The sequence below is a fragment of the Enhydra lutris genome, unplaced genomic scaffold (assembly GCF_002288905.1).
Source record: "Enhydra lutris kenyoni isolate GAN:26980312 unplaced genomic scaffold, ASM228890v2 scaffoldscaffold56, whole genome shotgun sequence".
NCBI lineage: Eukaryota > Metazoa > Chordata > Mammalia > Carnivora > Mustelidae > Enhydra > Enhydra lutris.
The window spans coordinates 11,272,244-11,293,068 of record NW_019154140.1 but is presented as its reverse complement, the minus strand read 5'-3'; the positions used below and the strand labels follow the sequence as shown (position 1 = coordinate 11,293,068).

The window sequence follows — 20,825 nt, the reverse complement described above, 5'->3', positions numbered from 1 at the left end:
CTCAGGAGTATTCAGGAGGGGAGCCCAAAGGGAACAAAGGAAGAGCAGCAAGACTGGGCCAGGGACCTAGGAGTCCTAGTCTGGGAGCCCCATTGACATGCCTCTCTGTCTTCAGCAGTGACAGCCCAGTCCCCTCAACCTGACCCAGTATGTAGGAGGGCAGCTCTGCAGGTGGCCAGAGGGTAAGAGTACGCTTGGCTGGGGTTGGGGGGGGGGGCCGGGGAGGCTGAGGAGGGGTCTGTAGGGGGAGAAGCTGAGATGACTGTGCCCTTCAGGGCCCATGTGCAGGGTAGGTGCAATTCCAGACCTCAGGTCTGAGGCTCCTGCCCTTAATGTCACTCCTCTGATGCCGAGTTTGGGTTGAGGACCACAGGCAGTGTCCCATATCCTTGAGGCAAGAAGAGAGAGGAAAGGGGTGGGGGGCACGAGGTAGTATGTGCAGGGTGCCTGGAGCATGGGTATCCCAAATAGACACACACACATACACACACACACACACACACACCCCACATGCATGCTCCCGTACACACATGCATGCACACTGTAGCTTAAAGCCTGGTAGGCAGGACAGGGCACACCCCCCCCACCCCGGCACACCCCCACCCCTGGCTCAGAAAGCCACCTAACTGGCACCTCCAGTTCCCCCCTCTGCCCCACCCTGCCCGTGCCCTCCATTGCCCACACACATTCCACTGGCATTGCCCGCCTGCCTGCCTCCTGGGCACTGCCCCTCCCTGGGGCCAGTGAGGTGGAGGGAGGGCACCTGGGGATGAGAGGTGGAGACTCAAGGGTCTGGACTCCCCCAAGGGTGGCACAAGGCCAGGGAAACCCAGGCCACCGCTGCCTCCTGGGGAGCAGGCTGGGGGCCCAGGCTAGAGCAGAGGATGCCTGGGTTCTCTGCCCAGGCTGGGGATGGGGTCATGGAAAAAGGTGGTCGTGTTTATACAGGGGGGAGGGGGGCAGCGGGTGGAGAGCAGCCGACAAGAGCAGCTTTGTTCCGAGCTCTAGAGCAGGCAGGGCGGCAGGGAGACTTACTCCCCCCCATCCGGCAGCCCCCTTCATCCATGCCCTCCCTCAACTCCACCTCAGCCCTAAGAGAAGCAGCTTTGTAAGGCCCTCGGTCCCCTAGTCAGCCCCGCCTCCATCTGAGGTGGCATCTTGGGAAGAGAGAAGGGTTCTCTTCCTTCCACAGGTTCCCCAAAGAACCAACGCTTCTGGGTCCCTAGAGCAGGATTTCCTTTTACTCTCTGTACCACTGTCCTCAGTCCCTTGGTCCCTTCCTCCACCCAGAACCTAAGACCCTCTGGTCCCCTTCCCTTCCCAGCCAGGGCAGAGGAACGAGGGCTCAGAAATGGATGACTCTCTGTGTCCTTCCCCTCTCCACTCAACTCTAAAGTCCCTTCTCTGAGGCAAAATAGGTGGAAGCCCAAAGCGAGCTGGGGTGTCCTTCCCTCATTACAGCTTCATTCCTCAGTAAGGACCAGGAGTCTGAGCATCCCTCTCTGGGACACCGACGTCCTCCTGCCCCACACTCAGGTCTCTGTTTCCCACCTGCAAGTGAGAAGCAAGAACAGTGAGTGCTGGAGCCAGAGCCGGGGGCCCAGTGGAAGGCAGTCTGAAGAAGATGGGGGGGCTCTTGTAGCTTCTCACTCTTGGCATCCAAGGGGTTAATCCACCTGGAATGTGGCCCAGCCTGTTGAGCTATGGCCCAGGGGCCTCTGGGGCCCGGACTCCTGGCTCCACCTGGGCTTAAGCAGGGATGAGGACTTGAGGGAATAGGGGAAGGAAAAGGAGGAGGACCCTAGGGGCTTGGGGGTCAGCCTTGTAGGCCTGGAGAGACACTGGGCTGAGGAGTCTGAGGGCACTGGGGATATGGGTGGTGCCTCGTGAGGAGCAAGGGTTGCTTCTTGCATCAGGACTGAGTGAAGGGTGGTGGTATTAGGGTCTAACTTCCACAAGAGAGTTTACCCTCAGGAGTCTGAAGGCCAAGGTAGATGAGAGATAGAAAAGAAAGAAGGGAAGGAAGGAAGGAAGAAAGGAAGGCGGGAAGGAAGGAAAGAAGGGAGGGAAGGAAGGGAGGGAGGAAGGAAGGGAAGCAGAGGTACAAAGATGTAGAGATACTGATCCTAGAAGCAAAGACTGATGAAAAGAGATGCAGAAATGCCTATCACCTACCTCTGGGCCTGCCCACCCCATGATCTATATGTGTTTCATTCTCAGTCTTTCTCTGTCCTTCTGCACCACAATCCATTATGGTTCTGGCTGGTAGAGGAGGTACCCAGGCTGGGTGACTCTCCTTCCCCCTAACTCCCCTAGAGTGGGCAGTTCTGGGGCTCCTGGGAAAGTCAAACTTTCCTTTGTCAGAGCATCAGGAGAGAAACCACCTGCCCAGTCCTTGGATTCCCATTTCCTCTCTCCTTCCTTCCTTTGTCCCTCCCCTGGGCTCAGGTTAAACATCTACTGGGGCTGGCCACACTTGAGGGAGGGGAGGATGTAGGGAGGGCTTCCTAGAAGCAGAGGGCTCAGAGAAGACAGAGAAAAGGAGTTGGGGAAGTAAAGTAAGGTGAGGACAAGGAAAGGAGCTGCTCCCTGGCCTCATACCTAGCACTCAGTGGGGCTTCCATCAACATCTGTGGTTTTGAAGGAGAGTAGGCAAGACAGGTTAGGGAGTGAGGGATAATGGAGATAGAGATCAAACTGGGAGAGGGGGAACTGGAAGAGGGAGTATTGAGGAAGATGGGGACAGAAGGAAATGCTAACTACAAGAGAGGTAAGGAGGAAGAGAAGGTACAAAGAGAAATGACATGAGACACATGGTATTTAATATGTGCCCTAGATTATTCTAAGCGCTTTACATATGTGAAATAATTTAATCCTTACAACAACCTTATGAAGTAGGCCCTATTATTCCTAACTGACAAATGAGGAAACTAAAATTCAGCAAAGGGAGATTAAGTAACACACCTAAGGTCCAGCTAGTGAGTGGTGGGGATCAATGCCGGTAGCCCAGCTCCAGAGTCAGGGTTCCTAACCACTGGACCACTACTCCTTTCCAGAGAGATGTAGGGCCCCAAACTTACAACAGAAATATGTTTGCTTTCCCCAGAGTGGTAGAGAGTTTAAATAGTCTCTCTCTCTCTTCTTCTTCTTCTTCTTTTTTTTTTTTTAAGATTTTAAAAATTTATTTGACAGAGAGATCACAAGTAGGTGGAGAGGCAGGCAGAGAGAGAGGAGGAAGCAGGCTCTCTGCTGAGCAGAGAGCCCAATCTTTTTTTTTTTTTTTTTTTTTTTTAAATAAGCTCTACACCCAACATGGGGCTTGAACTCACAACAGGACGGTTTGAATCCTGGTTCTACCAGTTACAGCCTCGTGATCTTAGGCCAGTCGCTCAACTCCCGTTTCCTCCTCTGTGAAATGGGAATCCTAATTCCTACCTCCCAGGATTGATGTGAAGGTTGTTAAATCAAGGGTCTAGGGCTCGCTCTTGGGCTTCACAATCACAATCACGTCTCAGCTTAGGGGTCCTCTCTGCTGGGAGTCCTAAGACCTGAACTAGTTTACCGTTCCCTGGAGAATTTTTTCCCTCAACCTGCATAAGATCCTGCCCTGCCTCCTACCCTGGGGTAGAGCTAGGGCGGTGCAAACCTTAGAAGCATGGAGGGAAAAGGCTTCAAGTGAGAGAGGGCCAGGGGGCTTGGAACCTTCTGGTGATCATTCTCTTATCCTTCCCTTTCCTCTCTTTCTCCCCAGGACTCTTGGAGACCCAGTGGGCAGGCCAGGAAGGGCGGGCACGGAGCCTCCCAGGCTGGGGCAGTGGGCATGGGCGGGGGCTGTGGCTGAAGACCTCCCCCGCCCATTGCAGACCCCAGGGGACTCAGCCTCCCTCACCGCAGCGATGGCCACCAATAAGGAACGACTCTTTGCAGCTGGTGGCCTGGGGCCTGGATCTGGCTACCCGGGGGCTGGCTTCCCCTTCGCCTTCCCAGGGGCTCTCAGGGGGTCTCCACCTTTCGAGATGCTGAGTCCTAGCTTCCGGGGCCTGGGCCAACCTGACCTCCCCAAGGAGATGGCCTCTCTGTGTGAGTCTCAGGGACCTTGGGGGATGAGGGTAGGGGGAAACTGGAGGACATTTAGAGGTGGGAGCTAGAGAACATTGGCACCCTAGTTAGCAAGGCGGGCAGGGTTGGGGGTTTGATCTAAAGGAATAGGGGACAGGGGTTGTGGGAGGGGGTTTGGATGTGGAACAAATGACATTGTTTGCAAATGAGAGTTCTCCTGCCCCCAAAGCCTAGCATGTTGCCTCCTGAGTCAACTGGCGGTGGAGAATATTTTTAATGGGCAACCAGGGGTGGGTCTGGGGAAGTGTGAGGCTCCTGCCTGTATGCTGTGGTGGGTACAGTGGGGGAGCAGCTTGGGGGGTGGAGGAGTCTGGAAGGCCAATCAGCTGACTGTGATCAAGGGGTGAAGCTGGTGAGGCAGCTTAGAGGCAGATAGCACAGAAAGGAAATGAAATAGTGCCAGGTGCCCAAAGATGTGTGGGCCAGGGAACTCTCCTCTTGGTGGTGGGGAGGGTGGAAACAGCTGCAGAGAAGGTGGCCCTTATACCATAAGTAATCCAGGGAGGTAAGGGGGTGTTCCAGAAGCATCCTCTCCTCCAGCCATGTGGGTTCTGGACTCCTCCCCTCCCTCTAGGTCTGGCGTGGTGCCCACATGCTGTGCAGATCCCTACTTGTTCCTCAGGCCTGCCCTCTTTGGGATAAGCCTTTGAGTGCTGACAGCAGACAAGCGTCAGGCCTCTCCTCTTCCTTCTGGATCCTCTTGCCTCCCACTTTGTAGTGGGTCTTCTTGACCAAGCCATGACAGGCGTGGGTGCCCAGGGGCTGGAGGGCTGGGTGGCTGCGTTCTGCCCCGGGGGGGTAAAGGGGCCGCATGTGAGCAGGTGTAGAGAAACCTTACCTGGAAAGAAGGGGCAGTGATGGAAGGAGAGGCACAGGGAAGGGCAAAAAACCAGAGGCCCAGAGACGGAGAAGGAAAAAAAAAAGACAGAAAGATAAAGACATCCTTTATAGCCCCACAAGGTCAGGGGGAGAGAGAGGTGGGAGAGAAAGGGCCCTGCCTTCAGGAAGGGTGCAAAAGGAGGGTTGTGTGTTTGTGTGAAGGGGTGACTAGATGGGCTGGCAGCTCTAGTGGAAAGAGTGTGCTCATTTGGAGAAGGCGTGTGAATGTGTGTGTGTGAGTGCACACGTGTGTGTAGACCATATACAGTTGTCTAGGCACAGCCTGTCCTCGAGACTCTCTGCTCATACACGAGATTCCAGTGCGCACAACAGAGTCAGTGTGAGGAGGCGACATTTAATAGGGCTGTTGAGGGTGTGTCTGGTTGCTGAGGCCTGCTGGTGGCACTGTCTGTAGACCAAAAGGGGATATTTGGGTGGCATACAGGTGAACAAGAGAGCACAAAGCCCCCTTTTTGGAAACCTCAGCTGGGCTTCCTCTGCCTCATTTACACCCCATGAATCTGTCCCAGGGCCTGAGGAGGGAGGAAGAAACCACCCATCGCACAGAGAACTGAGAACCCTACAACTCAGTGCCTTGGGACTTGGTTTCCCTAGGTTCTGGGGGAGGCCACTAAGGGAGCGAGGAGTAAGGAAGGAGAGGAGAAAAAGAATGGTAGTGGGGGAATGCTGAGAGCATGTGGCCAAGTCCCCAAGGAAGTTCTCCTGTGCCCTGGACACACTGAGATCAAGGTCAGGGATCAAAGCAAGGTCAAGGCAAGGGAATGGGTCACACTGGGCTCTTTCCCAGCAAGGCTGCACTGAAAGGGTGGGGGGGGGGGCCGAAAGGAGAAAACCAAGGGAGGAGCCAAAATCAGGGCAGGTAGTTGGGGAAGGTGTGGCTGGCATGAGGGACAGGCCTGGGCAGAGAGGTGCTGGTGGGGTGGGGAGGAGGGGAAGGCTTGGGTCCAGACAGCCTGCATGGGAGTGGGGGCATGCAGGGCCCAGTGGCAAATGAGAGGGAGGCAAAGGGGAGAGGAAGGGATTCTGGGGTCTGGGAGACTTCACATAGTGGGAGAGCAGCTGAGGGGTGAAAGAGCATAGTCTCTCATTTCTCTGCCCCATTGTCCCTTTTTGCCTAGGGCCACCCAGTGGAGAGGGATTGGAGGCCTAAGTCGGATGCCAAAGTCACACTCATCTTGAGTCTGTCTCTCTCTTCGCCCTCTCTCTCTCTTAGTCTATGGGAGGGAGGGTGGTGCATGAAGGAGTCTGGAACTTCTCCCTGAGGCTGCCTCCTGGATCCTACTGCTGGGTCCCTAGCACCTTGGAGACATCCACGTTGAGAAGGGAAATCTTGCTCCACCTCTTGGGGTTCTCCAGGGGCCTGAGTGGGTAAGGCAGGCATCTCAGAACTGGGGAGGGGAAAGGGGAGGGGGGCATGTGCTGTGGAGGCAAGCACAGGCCTGTATGCATGGAAAAGCAGAGGGGTGTGTGTGTGTGTGTGTGTGTGTGTGTGTGTGTGTGCGCGCGCGTACGCATGCATGCGCTTGTCCCGGTGTACATGCTCACACGGATGCATGAAACCCTGGGGTCTGCGTCTCTCTGTATCTCTGTGTTTATGAACACTGATGTGTTCTGTTTGCTTTGTCAAGACTACAGGGAACAGAGTGGGATGGGAGGGAAGGGAAGCCTTGCCCTCTTCCCTGCTTGAGGAGATGTCTGTGGTGTAGAGGACCTAGCCCTGTTTATCCTCTGAACTTGGTGACAGTGTCCCTGGGGCAAGGAGCCCAGGCTGCACTGCACTAAGTCACATGGAGAAACTGAGGGCAGGCTGGCACAGGAAGAAAAAAGAGTTCTACTTAAAAGAAACTGAAAAAAGACAGACTCAGGGACCTAAGCGAGGTGACAGAGAACTATACAGGCCAAAAGGCACAGACACAGAGAGAACCCAGACGCTGGGAGAGGAGGCCAGCAGAACAGGCGGGTAAGGGTGGCGAGCAGGCGGAGGCGAGGCCTCCTCCAGGAAAAAACCCCAGCCCACTGCCTCCTTCCCCTCCCCTCCCCGGTCTCCACTGCTCAGGCTCCGGCTCCAGCTCCAGGCCTACACAAACGGGGCTTTGATTGCAACAGGAAACCTCTCTGGCGGGGGGAGCTGGGCAAGCCGCCGCCACTGGGGCCCAGGCTGCACCCCCCTCTCCTGGCCCCCTACCCAGTCCCAGCCCCCATCCTGCCCGGCTCCTTCCTTACACCCCTGCTTTGGGCCCCATCCCTCATTCACACCTCCCTTCTCTCTTCTGCTGCCCCCTCCTCCAGAGACCCCCTCTCCCCATCTTCCTTCAGGTGGGACTCCTAAGTTAGGACTTACCCTCAGGGTGGGGCTTCTTGCTTTGAAATGCCCCCTCTTCACCTTTTTGAGGGAAGGTTTTGGAAGAAAAGGAGAATTTAGCATGAGGAATTCGGAGCCACTTATCCTCCAGCTCCATCCAGAAGGTGGCAGGAGGGGGGAAAGGAGGGGTGCATAGCAGTAAGCTATTCCTCCCTCCACAGTCCCTCGTTGGCCAAACTCATCATTGCTGGGGTGGTAGGGGCTCGGAGGGGTGACCATGCAAGACCCTGAGTGCTAATGGCCCTGTTAGTGGGGGGAGGGGTACACTTCCCTGCCTCTGAGGTCTTGCCTTTGTGGGGCTCTAGCTGGGACGGGTGAACTGTGGTGGTGGTGGGGATCATAGATGGGGGGGGTGAGTCAGGCAGCAGCCCCCCCTCATACTCCCACCAGGCTGGTAGAGAACATCTGGTTCCCATGAAATGCTAGAAGGCTAATGGGTCTAATTGCTGCAATAAGGGCTGGGGGGACTTTGGGGATAAGAAGGGGCACTAGATTCCCCCATCCTCTTACCCTCTCTTCAAGGCTGTGCTAAGACTGTCTAGAATGGGGGGGTTGGGGTTGATGGGAAGGGTGGGCCTGGCACTCTAATGCCTTGTCCCTTATAAGACCCCCTCTCCCTGCAGTGCCTGGAAGCACACACAGATGGGGTCATGAGGAGTGGGGTGCATCTGGTGAAGAGAAAGGGGGGCTATTGAGGACTCATGACTTCCTGGAGCCCTCCACCCCCCTCCTGTGCCCCACTCCCAACCCCCCTCCCTGTGGCCTGGCCACTTCTGGTTCTAATTACCAACCAGGCAGGGCTGACTTAATTGGGACCTTTCAGATTTCGGAGGAGGAAGGGGGGGTGGGGGACTGACAGCCTGGAGTTGACTAATCAGGGCTCTTTTCCCCCTGGTTTTGGGGGTACTTCCCATTTTATACTTAATTGATTTTTTTTTTTTTACCACTGCCCAGAGACTGACTCAGAAATCTATCATTCCCCCACACCTTCTTTTTGTGTGTGTGGGGGGGGCTGGATTGAGAAATGGGGTATTTGAGGTCGGGGGCAAGAGCAGGGAGCTCACATTGTGTTGGAAAGAACACTGTCTTCCCACTTCATCCCCACTTCAAGGCCCCCCGCCCACCCCGCGTCAGCCCTGCCACCCCGGCCGCACTCCCCATCCCCCCCCCATCCACGAGCCAGGCCCTCCTTCCCAGCCCTGCCCCCCCACCAGCCCGCCCCCCAGTCCCGGGCCACCACTCCGGCCCCTCCTCCGCGCCCGCCTTCCTTCCCTGCCTACTCCTGGCACCCCTTCCTGCTCTTTATTCTTCCAAACTGGCGCCCCACTTCTGCAGCACCCCAGTGCGCCCCCCACCCGGTACAACAGATTCTTAGAAAAGCGCGCCCCGCCCTGGCCCAGCCGCAGCAGCCGGGCGGGGGAAGGGGCCGGCCGGGAGCCGCTCCCGCTCCCCCGGCGCTCCCCGTGCGAGCGGCGCTGACAGAGCCGGCTGGGCCGGCCCGCCGGGCCGGCGGGCGGGCGGGGCGCGGGGGAGGGGGCGGTTTCCGGGAGTCGCCGCCGCTGGCGCTGTCCCGGGGCCAGGGTCCCCGATTCGGCCGGGCAGCGAGGGCAAACTCTTGACGTGGCCAAACCCCCGCCCCCCTCACCCACTTCTCCGCCGGGCGAGGGCGCTCAGTGCCCGGAAGGGGCTACCGAGGGGACAGCGAGGCGGCCCTCGGAGATCTGAAGGGCACTCAGTGTGGCACTGAAGGGGAGAAGGGCCAGTGACTGCCCATGGGGGGTGATGTGTAATGGCTCTGAGAACAGTTGACGACCGGACCCGAGAGTTACAGCCGAGAGGGGCCCTTGGCTCTTTGGGGCCACTGGCACGGTAGAAAGCCTGGGGGAGGGGAGCTGGCACTCAGCAGGGCAAGTTCATCGGAGGCGCGGCTGGCACTGTAGGGACAGTTTGGGGTGGCAATTTTGTGCTCGGAAAGTGAAATCGGGCTCGAGGAAGGGGCACTGAGAGAGGCGGTGGAGCGCCTGGGGAGCGTCAGTCGCGGGACGGGGCTGAGAGGACTTGAAGGGAGGCAGCCCGGGACTCGGCGAAGGGAGGACGGCTCCGGCTGGGAGGGGTAGACTCCGGGCTGCGCAAGAGGGGGCGGGGGACTCCGCGGCGGCGCTGGCGACGGTCTGGGCGGGGTGGGGCGGGGCCGGGTCAGAAGGAGGTGAGCGCGCCCGGCCACCCGCCCCGAGGGGGGTTCCCGGAGAGTTCACGGCGGGAGCGCGCTCCGGCCCTTCGACCGGGGGTGGGGAGAACGGGAAGGAAGGAGGAGGCCGCGCGCGCCGAGCCGCAGGAATGTACGGTTCGGCCCCGAAGCGCGCGCGCGGAGGGAGAGGGAGGAGCCAGGCCTGGGAATGAGGGGGTGGAGGTAGTGCAGGTCCCCGAGCTCCGGAGAACTGCCGGGCGCCCGGAACCTCCATGTTCCCCTCTCCCCCGTCTTCCTTGATACCCCTGCCTGTATCGACTTGTGTGCAAAGAGTGCTGGGGAGGGGAGGGGGAAAACTCGAAATGCGTGTGCTTGGTTCCTTCACTCCTTCTCCCGTTCCCGACCAGGGCACGCGCCGAAGTGCAAATGCGTGCAAAGCCTCGGGGCTGTGGAGACAGAATGCTTAACAGCATTCTCCCGAGCTAGATGTGCTTGCACAAGCGTTTGTGCAGCTATGGTTTTGTGTGCGTGCAGATAAGTGCACGCGCACTGTTGCATATTTGCAGGTACGTGGTGCCTACCTAGATAAATGCATGCACGGATATGTGTCTAAGCAAGCGCGCGCGCCGGGTGCGAGTGTGTGTAAGTGTGCGCTCCACTCCCAGCTCCGCTAATCTTAGTGCCCGGCCCCCTTCGCTCTCCAAGCCCCACCCCCCACCCCTCCGGGCTTCGCTTTTACAAAAGGTCTCCCCAGTGTTCGCCGCCGAGGCGCCCAGAGTGAGCCGCACCGCGGCCGATGCGGCAGTCCCGGCTTTGCGCCCCGCCCAGTCCCTTTCCCCTGCTGGGGATCCCCCTCTTCCCCGCCCACCCCTTACCCCCCATGCAGCCTGGCGCCCTATGCTAGCCTTCCCCCTCCCCCCCTCCAGGAGCGGGGCGCCGCCGGGGGAGGAGGGGGAATCGGCTGCGGGTCCTTGGTGTTCCTAGCACCCAGCTTCCCTCCAAGCCGGGTCGCAATGTACGACTGTATGGAAACGTTTGCCCCGGGTCCGCGACGGCTGTACGGGGTGTCCGGGCCCGGGGCCGGCTTGCTGCGCAGAGCCACCGGCAGCTCCTGTTTCGCCGGATTTGAGTCTTTTGCCTGGCCTCAACCCGCCAGTCTGCAATGTAGGTACCAGAGCCCAGGGGTGGGGTGAGGGGTGCAGGAGAGGCAACACCTCCCCCTTTCCGTGTGTAAAAGGTGGAACCGGGGTGCAAGCGGAGATTCTCACTCTCTATGTGAGGGGCGGCTGTGTAGGAAAGAGCGGTACTGGCCCTTTAAACGTGGGGACCTCAGCGACTCCTTTGGGTGTGTGCTGTAGTGTTTGGAGTGTGTGTGGTTTTTATGGTGGGTGTTTAGCTACGAGCTGCGGTTGATGCCACTCCATACTTTCTGGGGATAGGGAGACCGAGATGCTATTGGTAGCTTGTGCCCGCAGGTCCGTGGCCCCGGAGGGATATGGCACCCAGGACCGTGGGTGGCGTTTGTAGAGTCCATGTGGGAAGTTGGGAGCGTAAAAAATATTTGCAGAGCGTGTGAATCCCTGGAGTGTGCAGCGCCTTACGTAGGCGGTGTGGGTGTGAGTGTAGTGGGGTCTCTCCACGCCGCCTCGCCCTCCGACAGCGCTGGCAGGTCCGCACGGCCCTTGCGTGGGGATGTTTGTGGCGTGGGGCCGGGAAGGCGTGTGCCCCTGCGTGGCTGCGGGGGCGGTTTTGGAAAGTGCCGTGTTCGAGCGTGCATCCTGTGTGCTCTGCGTGCGGGGTGGACCGGGTGGTGCACACAACGGGGAGAGGGCTGGGCTCTGGCGCCCCTCCCCCACCTTAAAAAGCAACGTTTGGAACTGTGTATAGGGTTGTATGCGGCGAGACGACTTTTTCCTACGGCTCCGACACGCACAACTTCAGTAGAAAGCGAAAAGTTTACCCAAAGTCTGTTGATGGTGGGGGGTGGCCCGCAGGAGGCAGCGGCAGGGAGAACAGGACTCCTGGGTCCCCAAATATCCATCTTCCCCTCTCTGTGAAATGGGAGATGCCAGGCCTGGGGCCCTGGAACCCCTTTCCAGAGCGGTAATAAAAAGCTGGGGACTGAGAGGCAGTAAAAATGAAGTCCAGATGAGAGGCGGCTTTGAAGCCTGGGCCGAAGTGCCTGGCGGGGTGGGTGTGGGGAGGAGCCGGGAGGGGAGCCTCGAACACCCCCCAAATTTCCCCGGGGCTGGGAGCGCGCTGGTAGCCCGGCGCGGACGCCGGGGCGAGGGGCTTGTGGGCAGCTGGGAAGGGGCGGGCGGGGCGGAGGGTGCAGGGGGAGTGCGCGCGCGGGGTCACCGAGCCCCCGCCAACGCGCCTCACTCCTTGGCACTCGGCAGCGCTGTTTACGAGAGTTCGGCTTTTTTTTTTTTTTTTCCTTTACTTTTTTCTTTACTGCTCTTTTTCCTTTCTTAGTGTATTTTTTCTTTCTTTTTTCTTTTTTTTGGGGAGGGGTGCTTTTGGGTCCAGGGCAATGCTGCTCATAGATTGGAGGAGGGAGGTGGCAAGCAGGAGACCGAACTTTGGGGATGGGATGGGGCAAGAATTATAAGTGTGGCATTTGTAGGGTGGAGAAAGCATGGAACTGTTATTACTTTGCACCAAATCCTGGTGAATTCTTAACTTTCCTTTCACTGCCCAATCGGAAGGGGAGTTGGGGTATGTTGGGAGGGGTGCTGAGGTGCAGAGACTTTCCCAGGAGGGGTTTTTGTGAGGGCTGGGTCCTTTTTTCAGGAGCGTGGCAGTCTCAGGGACTTGGCTGGCAGTCTGTTTTTTTGCATTTCAATTTGGACCAATAATTTTGGCCTCTAGGGTCTTGGTGGGCTTCAGGCCTGCTCCACACACTTTCAGAGAGAAAGTGGTTTAGACCTGTGTCTGCATTGGGGAAGGGGAGAGGTCCCTTGAGGAGAGGGCCACATGGTGTGTTTGTGGGTGTTTGCCAGAGTCCTGGTGCTGCGCTGGCAGGCTGGGGGTGTTTGTCTGGTCGCGGAGCTGCTCTCTTGCAAATGTGAAGCTGGGTGTTGTGTCAGTGACTTGTGCCTCCACCGTGTGGCTGGAGTGAGTGTGCTTTTACCCCTGCCTGTGTGTTCTCCCACTCCAGGGGCCGGTTGGGCTATGGGGGCCCATGGGTAGTGTGTCTGCTTTTGTGCCCTGTGTGCTGTCGATGTGTGAGTGTCTCCAAGGAGGTGTGTGTCAGACTGTGAGTCTGGGATTCTCAGCCCTGTGCCTCGCAGCTGGGAGCGTTTACAGCCGGTTATAAAGAGTTTGTTTGAAGCTCCGCTCAGCCTGGCCAGGAATTTCCTCAATTTCAGCAATTTGGGCTTTAAAAGGAGAAAAACCTAGAGCCCACCCCCCTCCTCCCCAGCAGGGGCCCCTGCCTAGTTCTTGTTGGGGTCTCGGCCCAGGGCTGAGAAGGGACTCTGAGCAGGCCTGAGCCAATTAGCTCTCTTGTGCCCTTCGCCCCCAGAGCCCCTGGGCTGCACTCTAGGGTTCAGGGGGCAGGCTTGTGCCAGAGGGGTGCCCAGAAGGGGTGACACTACACTTAGACAGGAAAAGTTGTCCCCAGGGCTGTCTCCCTGCGGCCCCCAGTCTTGTAATTGCCTGGCAGTGCCCCATGCCAGTCTGACCACACCCAGGCCCTTTCGCAAGAGAGGAAATGAGGCAGCGCTCTGCGGGCAGGGAGGGCGTCAGCGCTGGAGCGAGCACCACCCCACGCACTGGCCTGTGGGCCGCACTTGTGCCCTCCTAGGATATCAGGAGGGGTCCTGAAAGGCATTCCAGCCTGCCCGGCATCTCTCCGCCCCAGCACCTCCTGGAGTCCCCCCCACCCCCACCCGGGTCCTGAATAGGCACCTTTCCTCCCCTCTCCTCGGTCTTTTTCCAACTGGAAATCTCTCTCCGGCTGGATTCTTATGCTAATGGGGTCTGCGTGTTGCAGGGTGGGGAGGGCTTCCCTCCTGTGGGGTGGGTGGAGCTAGCCCGGAACCCCGGCATCCTGGGCATTCCTTCTGCCCTGCTGGCGGCCTGGGGCGGCCCTTTTGACCAGGTGGGCCACGGCGGGTTAGAATGAAGAAGGTGCTCACGAGGTGGGTGTGTGGGCCACTCCTCAGGGAGGGTCTCAGCGTTTTCTTGCACTAATTGGGCCCTCTAGGTGTGGGCATCAGGTCCTACCGGTTGAATAATTTATAGATTTTTCCAGCCTTGGAAGATGAACTACAGACCCAAACAACCAGCAGAATCAAAAAGGTCTCCCAAGTAGCCTCCTGAATAGGGAGGGTGTCCTCCCGGCCACACATGCTCAGTGTGGCAGGGGCTGAGAACCGCCCTCCCCCACCTTTGAGCTGCAATTGGGTATTTGTGTGGGAAGTTTAGGAGTGAAGACCTAGGCTCAGAGAGGGTCCAGAGGTAGTTCCCCTCCCCCATGAGCCCTGTTTACCCACTGTCACCTGACTTTTCCTGCTTTGCTACACCCCCAACCTCTTCTGGACCTGAGAATCGGAGCAAATATCTCGGTCTCTCCTTCCCCAACTTCTCTTGAGTCCCTGCCAGGCCACTTAGACTTAGTCAGAGGACCTAAGCGGCTTGGCTCCACCATCAACTGGTAGTGTGGCCCTCCCTGCGTTGGCCACTTCCCTCTCTTGGCCTCCGTTCCTCCAGGTGTAAAATCAGGCTATTGCATATCCTCTGACCTGCTTTCTTGATACCTGTGTCTCATTTGCTCCGCTGCCTCAGTGGTTCCTGGAGAAAAGGACACTGGCAGTTATTTGTGGGGAGGGGGTGGTATGAGAGGCAAAAGCTGGAAGATTATCCACCATGTACTACTTGAGAGAAACTGAGGACCTCTTCCACCTACTGAATACCCCAGCAGATCAACTCCCTGGGTGCTAGCTGCTACTTGCCTACTGGGCCCCAGAACTCTTGCCTCATGAGGAGGAAGGTGGTGGGAGGTAGATGACCTGACAAGGTGGACCGACATGGACGTGATAGACAGCGACTATAGAGTGCAGAACCACAGCCCATAACCCCTCCCCCTGACCACTTGATAGCTGGGGAAACTGAGGCCCATGGCAGTTAACTGCCAGTATGATTTGGATCTGGAATTTGGGGAACTGAGCAGTGTCATGAGGGCTTGGACTGGCACTGTTGTGCAGGGAGATGGCCTGACTGCAGGAGGTGCACTAAGAGTGGTTTTCTGGAAGCGTTTGCTCTGGGGCTGTACGTGGTCGTTGGGACTTTAAGTCACCTTGCCAGAGATGGTGGTGGCACCGCTGAGCTGGAGGGAGAAGTGGGAATGGGGTGGATGTGTATAGTGAGGATGCCTAGAGAAGTGAAGGACCCTGCTCCCCGACCCTCATGTCACTGCTTTCCCCCCAGCGGTGGAGACCCAGAGCACTAGTTCAGAGGAAATGGTGCCCAGCTCGCCCTCGCCCCCTCCACCTCCTCGGGTCTACAAGCCTTGCTTCGTGTGCAATGACAAGTCCTCAGGCTATCACTACGGGGTCAGCTCCTGTGAAGGCTGCAAGGTGTGTGAGTAGTAGGGGTGGGAGCCCTGGGCCTCGGGTCCAGACCAGAGGGGCAGGACCCCGTGCGTGAGTGGCTTTCACTGGGGAGTGGGAGGGGCAGCTTTGCACAGACTTGGCCCCTAGTCTGGCGGGGGCCTGAGCCGACCCACAAGGCCCCAGAGAGGCTGGTATACTCCCAGCATCCTGCTTCACTGCCCACCCCCACCCCCAACTCCAGGGCTTCTTCCGCCGCAGCATCCAGAAGAACATGGTGTACACGTGTCACCGTGACAAAAACTGTATCATCAACAAGGTGACCCGGAATCGCTGTCAGTACTGCCGGCTACAGAAGTGCTTCGAAGTGGGCATGTCCAAAGAAGGTATTGCGCCTCCCCAGCCTGGCCAGAGCAGGAACCCTCCGGACCCACGGGTCCTCGCTACCCTCTTCCCGCTGGCCCGCTGCCACTTCCTTGACCTCCGGAACCTGGCCTGCCTTGCCGTGCTGCTTCTGCTTCTCGGTCCCTGGCCCGTCCTATTTGATGAGTGCCCGCCCATTCACCCAGGAGGCCCCACCCCTTGCCCTTCTTCCCTCTCAGTGCTTAATCCTTCCTCTGAATGAGTGAATGGGGGTTACTGGCTCTCTTTGCCTGGTTTCATGGGGAGATATTGGGGGGGGGCTTAACAGTCGCCTCCCTGCTCCCAAGACTGAGCCTGAGGTGGATCTGGGGTGGCCCCCCTCCCCTGCACCATTGTGCTGCCAAGGCTATAAGTGGATATCCTGCCGCTGCATATCCTGCCCCCCCCCGCCAGCTCCTGCAGGGTGACAGGAAGGGCAGGATGGAGCCGAATGGCTTGGGGAGGGAGCAGGGGCTGCAGGCCCTGGGTGGGGTTGGAGAGAGCCAGCCTGGGAATGGGAGCTCAGAGGAGCTAGGGAAACTGAGGCAGCGATTAGGGTCCCAGGGAACAGATGTTCATGATAAGGACAGAGGACAGGATAATTAGGGTGAGAGGGGATACCCTGACCCTCTCTGTGTGCCTTCACCCCCAAGCTGTGCGGAATGACCGGAATAAGAAGAAGAAAGAAGTAAAGGAAGAGGGGTCGCTTGACAGCTATGAGCTGAGCCCTCAGTTAGAAGAGCTTATCGCCAAGGTCAGCAAAGCTCATCAGGAGACCTTCCCCTCACTCTGCCAGCTGGGCAAATATACCACGGTGAGTCCAGTGAGGGCAGGGGACCCTTCACTTTGGAGACTGGGTTGGGGTTGTATTGAGGTCACGGTCTAGTGCTGAGGCCAAGGAAGGGCAACAGAATGCAGAGGGGAGAGCTTGGGGTTTGGGCAGAAAGAAGTTAGCCCCCAGGGCAGGCTTTAGCTTGCATTCCCACCTGCCTTCCCTGTAGAACTCCAGTGCAGACCACCGGGTGCAGCTGGATCTGGGGCTCTGGGACAAGTTCAGTGAGCTGGCCACCAAGTGCATCATCAAGATCGTGGAGTTTGCCAAGCGGCTGCCTGGCTTTACCGGGCTCAGCATTGCTGACCAGATCACTCTGCTCAAGGCCGCCTGCCTGGACATCCTGGTGAGTTAAGCCCGGTGGCCTGTCTCCCGCCACAGCCTGTGAGGCCAAGGAGTTGGTCTGCACAAAGATCTCATTATCTCCCCCAACCCCATCTCCAATCTGGGACTCCCCAGATCTTCTCTAAAGCCGAGCTTTTTTTGTCTTCCCCCTGCCCAAGACCTGATCCTACACTTCTGGACGCCCTGCCTCCTTCCGACCTCTCTTCCCTCCCAAGCTTTAGATTCCCCCCACTGCCTCCCTCCTGTGCCTGCTGCAGGTTGCCCTCCTTCTACTTCTAACTCTCCCGTGCACCCCATCGCCTCTTCTCTCCACCTGAGATGGGCTCTTCCCCAGACATAGCACTCAGCCTTCCCCTTGCCTACCTCCAGATGCTACGGATCTGCACAAGGTACACCCCGGAGCAGGACACCATGACCTTCTCCGATGGGCTGACCCTGAACCGGACCCAGATGCACAATGCCGGCTTTGGGCCCCTCACGGACCTCGTCTTTGCCTTTGCTGGGCAGCTCCTGCCACTGGAGATGGATGACACAGAGACCGGTCTGCTCAGTGCCATCTGCCTCATCTGTGGAGGTGCGGGGGCGCCCCCTGGTGGTTACCTGCGCTCCTTTCCCACTGTACCCCATACCTGCTCTCGGACCAGGCAGGAGACCTTGGTCCTTCATTGTTGCAGCCGCTGCATGCGCAGACTTCTCAGAGCCAGTACAGGCTCCCCAGCAGCGCTGGGGCTTAGGACAGAAAGGAGAGCAGAGGAAGAGCTGAGGAGATCCCAGATGACTGGTGCTGAGATATAGCGGTCTGGGCAGGAGTGATTTACCAGAGGGGAGAAGAAGGTGTGAGGCCTGGAGCAGGGGAGGTGGTCTGGGTAAGAATCATAGGAACCATAGGCAAAGGGCTGATGGGACAGAGTGGGGGGCCTGGGGGGGCCATAGGGCAGGGCCAGTTGGGGATGGGCCCTCTCACTGTCTCTCCCAACTCTTCCTCTCTCACAGCACTGTGCTTATTCCTGCAGACCGCATGGACCTGGAGGAACCCGAGAAAGTAGACAAGCTGCAGGAGCCGCTGCTGGAGGCCCTGAGGCTCTATGCGCGCCGGCGGCGGCCCAGCCAGCCCTACATGTTCCCGAGGATGCTCATGAAGATCACGGACCTTCGGGGCATCAGCACCAAGGGTCAGTCGTGAGGGCACCCCTTCCCTCTCCGGCACCTGCTGGTCTCTCGGGTCAGGCAGGCAGGCAGACAAGCGAAGACCGGAACAGAGCATCAGGGGCTCTGCACTGGACTCCTAGCTCTGCCACAGGCTAGTGGGGGGACTTCGGGAACATTCTTTTACTTATTGTACCTTGTTTTCCTGTTCGGAAGCTAGACTATACTTAACAGTTACCCCACCAGTTGTCGTGAGAACTAAGCAAGTTAACAGAGCGGGCTTAAAACGGCTCTGAATTAAAACTGCAGTTCCACAGTAGCTATAGCCGCATTTCAAGTGCCCAGGGGTGAGTGAGGACTGTGCTGGACGAAGCAGACAGTGCCGTCCTCACAGAAAGTTCTGTTGGACAGTGATGATTCAGAAGGATGTGTGGCAGATAGTAGGAGTTCAGTTGTATTAGCTATTATTCTAAAGCTTAGTTAGAAATGACCTAGGAACAGTGGGCCAGCTGTAGACATGGGAAGGGGGAGTGCCTGAGGGATGGGATTGAGAGTTGGGCCGTGATCTTGGAGCCTAAGAATGGGATGAGTGGGCAGCAAACTTGGCAGAGAAGGCAGGTAGAAGCTGCAGCAGAGGAGTGGCCCCCAGGGACCATGGAGTAGGGAGAGGGTGAGCTGGGACAGAGAGGTGGCAGGCTTGTGCTAGGTTCCTATTGTTCCTGTGTGTTCCCAGAGAGAGAAAGGTTAGGGAGATGGCCTCAAGGGGCATGGGCTTCTGCTCCCTTGAACCTCTTTGTCCCTCTGTTGCAGGAGCGGAAAGGGCCATTACCCTGAAGATGGAGATTCCAGGCCCGATGCCTCCCCTAATCCGAGAGATGCTAGAGAACCCCGAAATGTTTGAGGACGACTCCTCGCAGCCTGGTCCCCACCCCAAGGCCTCTGGCGAGGATGAGATTCCCCGGAGCCAGGGCAAAGGGGGCTGCAGCCCCCAGCCTGACCAGGGCCCCTGACTTTCCTGCCGTGGGGGTTGGGGCTCCAGGCAGCAGACTGACCATCTCCCAGACACTGCCAGTGACTGGGGGAGGACGTGCTCTGCCCTCTCTCCACCCCTTCCAATGAGCTCCTTGTTTTTGCCAAAGTTTCCAGGGGTGCCTCTGTGTTCATCCCCTCCCTGTCCTAACTGGCTCCCTCTCCAGTCTTGGGGGCTTGCTCTGTTCCCACCAGGAGAGAGGGCAGAGGGGTGAGCCTCGGTTTGGACTCTAAAATCTCAGCACTGCCCCTCAGACACCAGGGTCCCAGGCTCCCCAGGGCAGAAGGAAGACCCTGTCAGTTCCACAGCCCCTTCCTCTGCCAGGTGCTTAGGCCTCTGGGAGCAAACAGGAACACTAGAGACCAAAAAGGGGCATGGGGGGCTGAGCCCACCCTCTTGCCCCTGCCCTTGGTGCCTCGTGCCGCTAATGCACCTGCCAGGTGCACGCTGCCCTCGGAGCCCCAGCCTCGTGCCAGGTCAGGTTGGGCCAGGCTGGGCCCTGCATTTTTGGGGGGCCCAGAGGGTGAAAGGGACAGACACAGCTCCGTTAGGCACCTCTTTGCTTGGGCCCAGAGTTGACCTTGTGCCCTCCGTTACAAGCCCCTCCCCAAGTCCTGTGTTGTCCCCCACCCCTGTCATGTGCCTTGGGCTTCCCCTGCCTCCCATCTCAGCCACCGGGGCAGGGACCCTCCTACACTACAGAGGGGCCAGGGGATCCCTCTCCCCCTAGTGCCTTCCCCACTCCTTGATCTCCAGAGCAGCTTGGCCCAGGGAGGGGGGTGGGTGGGCGCTGCTTAGCTGATCCTTCCCTGACCCAGAGGAAACCTCTATTTATTTATTAGCTTTTGTTTACACCCTGGACTTGACCCCTTCCTCCAGGGGTCTTGGGAGGGGGAGCCCAGGGCCCCTGTGACCCCTCCCTTCTTCCTCCAGTCCCCAGTTTGTATTTAGCTGCCAAATAAGATTCCCACTGGCTCCCCTTTTTCTCTGGGGGGGTCAGGGTGCTGTCCCCTCCCCTCTGTTTACATCTCCCCTCCACCCCGCTGTATCGCATATTGCTGAGTTTTCTATTTTTGCAAAATAAAGTGATGGAAACTCATAGCACATGGCTCCCTCTGCGGGGAGGTGGGGGGAAATGACCTGGCTCACCTGGAGAGGGGCTGGGTGAGGAAGGTGAGCCCCTAGTCTACTGGATTTTGCAGCTTTCTTAGGGAAACCAGGGAAATTGGATGAGATACACCTGGATGGGGGTGGTGGGAGGGTGGGGGAAGGTAGCCCATGGGGCCTACCCTGGGTTTTTGGGCCTCCCACAGCCACCAGGTGTGCACTCTTAGATTGGACCCTGTGGACCTCTGGGAAGGTGTGAATGGTCCCAGAGGCCTTTAAGGTGTCCCCACAGCCCCGGTTATGTATATGTGCATATCTGCCCTTCTCTGGGGAGGGCATTCATTGAAGCTGCCCTTGGCTCTCATGAGGGTCTCTGGCCCCAGAAGAACGATGTCCCACATCTGAGTTGCAGTGTTTCTGTTTTACACCAACCCTCTCTTTACTTCATGAGCTCCCCCGCTCTGTGACCCCATTATCACCTCAGAAATCACTCCTTCTGGGGCGCCTGGGTGGCTCAGTGGGTTAAGCCTCTGCCTTCGGCTCAGGTCATGATCTCAGGTTCCTGGGATCGAGCCCCACATGGGGCTCTCTGCTCAGCGGGGAGCCTGCTCCCCCCCCCTCTTCCCCCCTCTCTCTCTGCCTGCCTCTCTGCCTACTTGTGATCTCTCTCTCTCTCTCTCTGTCAAATAAATAAATAAAATATTAAAAAAAAAATTACTCCCTCTGCCCCTTCTGACCCCCACTGTTCCCTTTGGTCCTAATATCTCTCCTTGCCCCTACGCGCCTCACCTCTGCAACACTGCCACCCTTAGCCCACTGCCTGTGGCCTCCCCACTCCC

The 20,825-nt window shown here is 58.2% G+C and overlaps 1 protein-coding gene across 1 annotated transcript; it reads left to right on the top strand.

The window, feature by feature from the left end:
- Nucleotides 1-151: 151 nt before the first annotated feature.
- Nucleotides 152-19,978, top strand: LOC111157972 (retinoic acid receptor gamma). Its single transcript, XM_022519739.1, has 9 exons — nt 152-182; nt 3,752-4,080; nt 15,003-15,151; nt 15,369-15,510; nt 16,180-16,340; nt 16,528-16,704; nt 17,073-17,277; nt 17,717-17,875; nt 18,660-19,978. Exons 2-9 carry the CDS (start codon nt 3,897-3,899, stop codon nt 18,857-18,859), a joined length of 1,377 nt encoding a protein of 458 aa, XP_022375447.1. The 5' UTR covers nt 152-182; nt 3,752-3,896; the 3' UTR covers nt 18,860-19,978.
- Nucleotides 19,979-20,825: the final 847 nt, after the last annotated feature.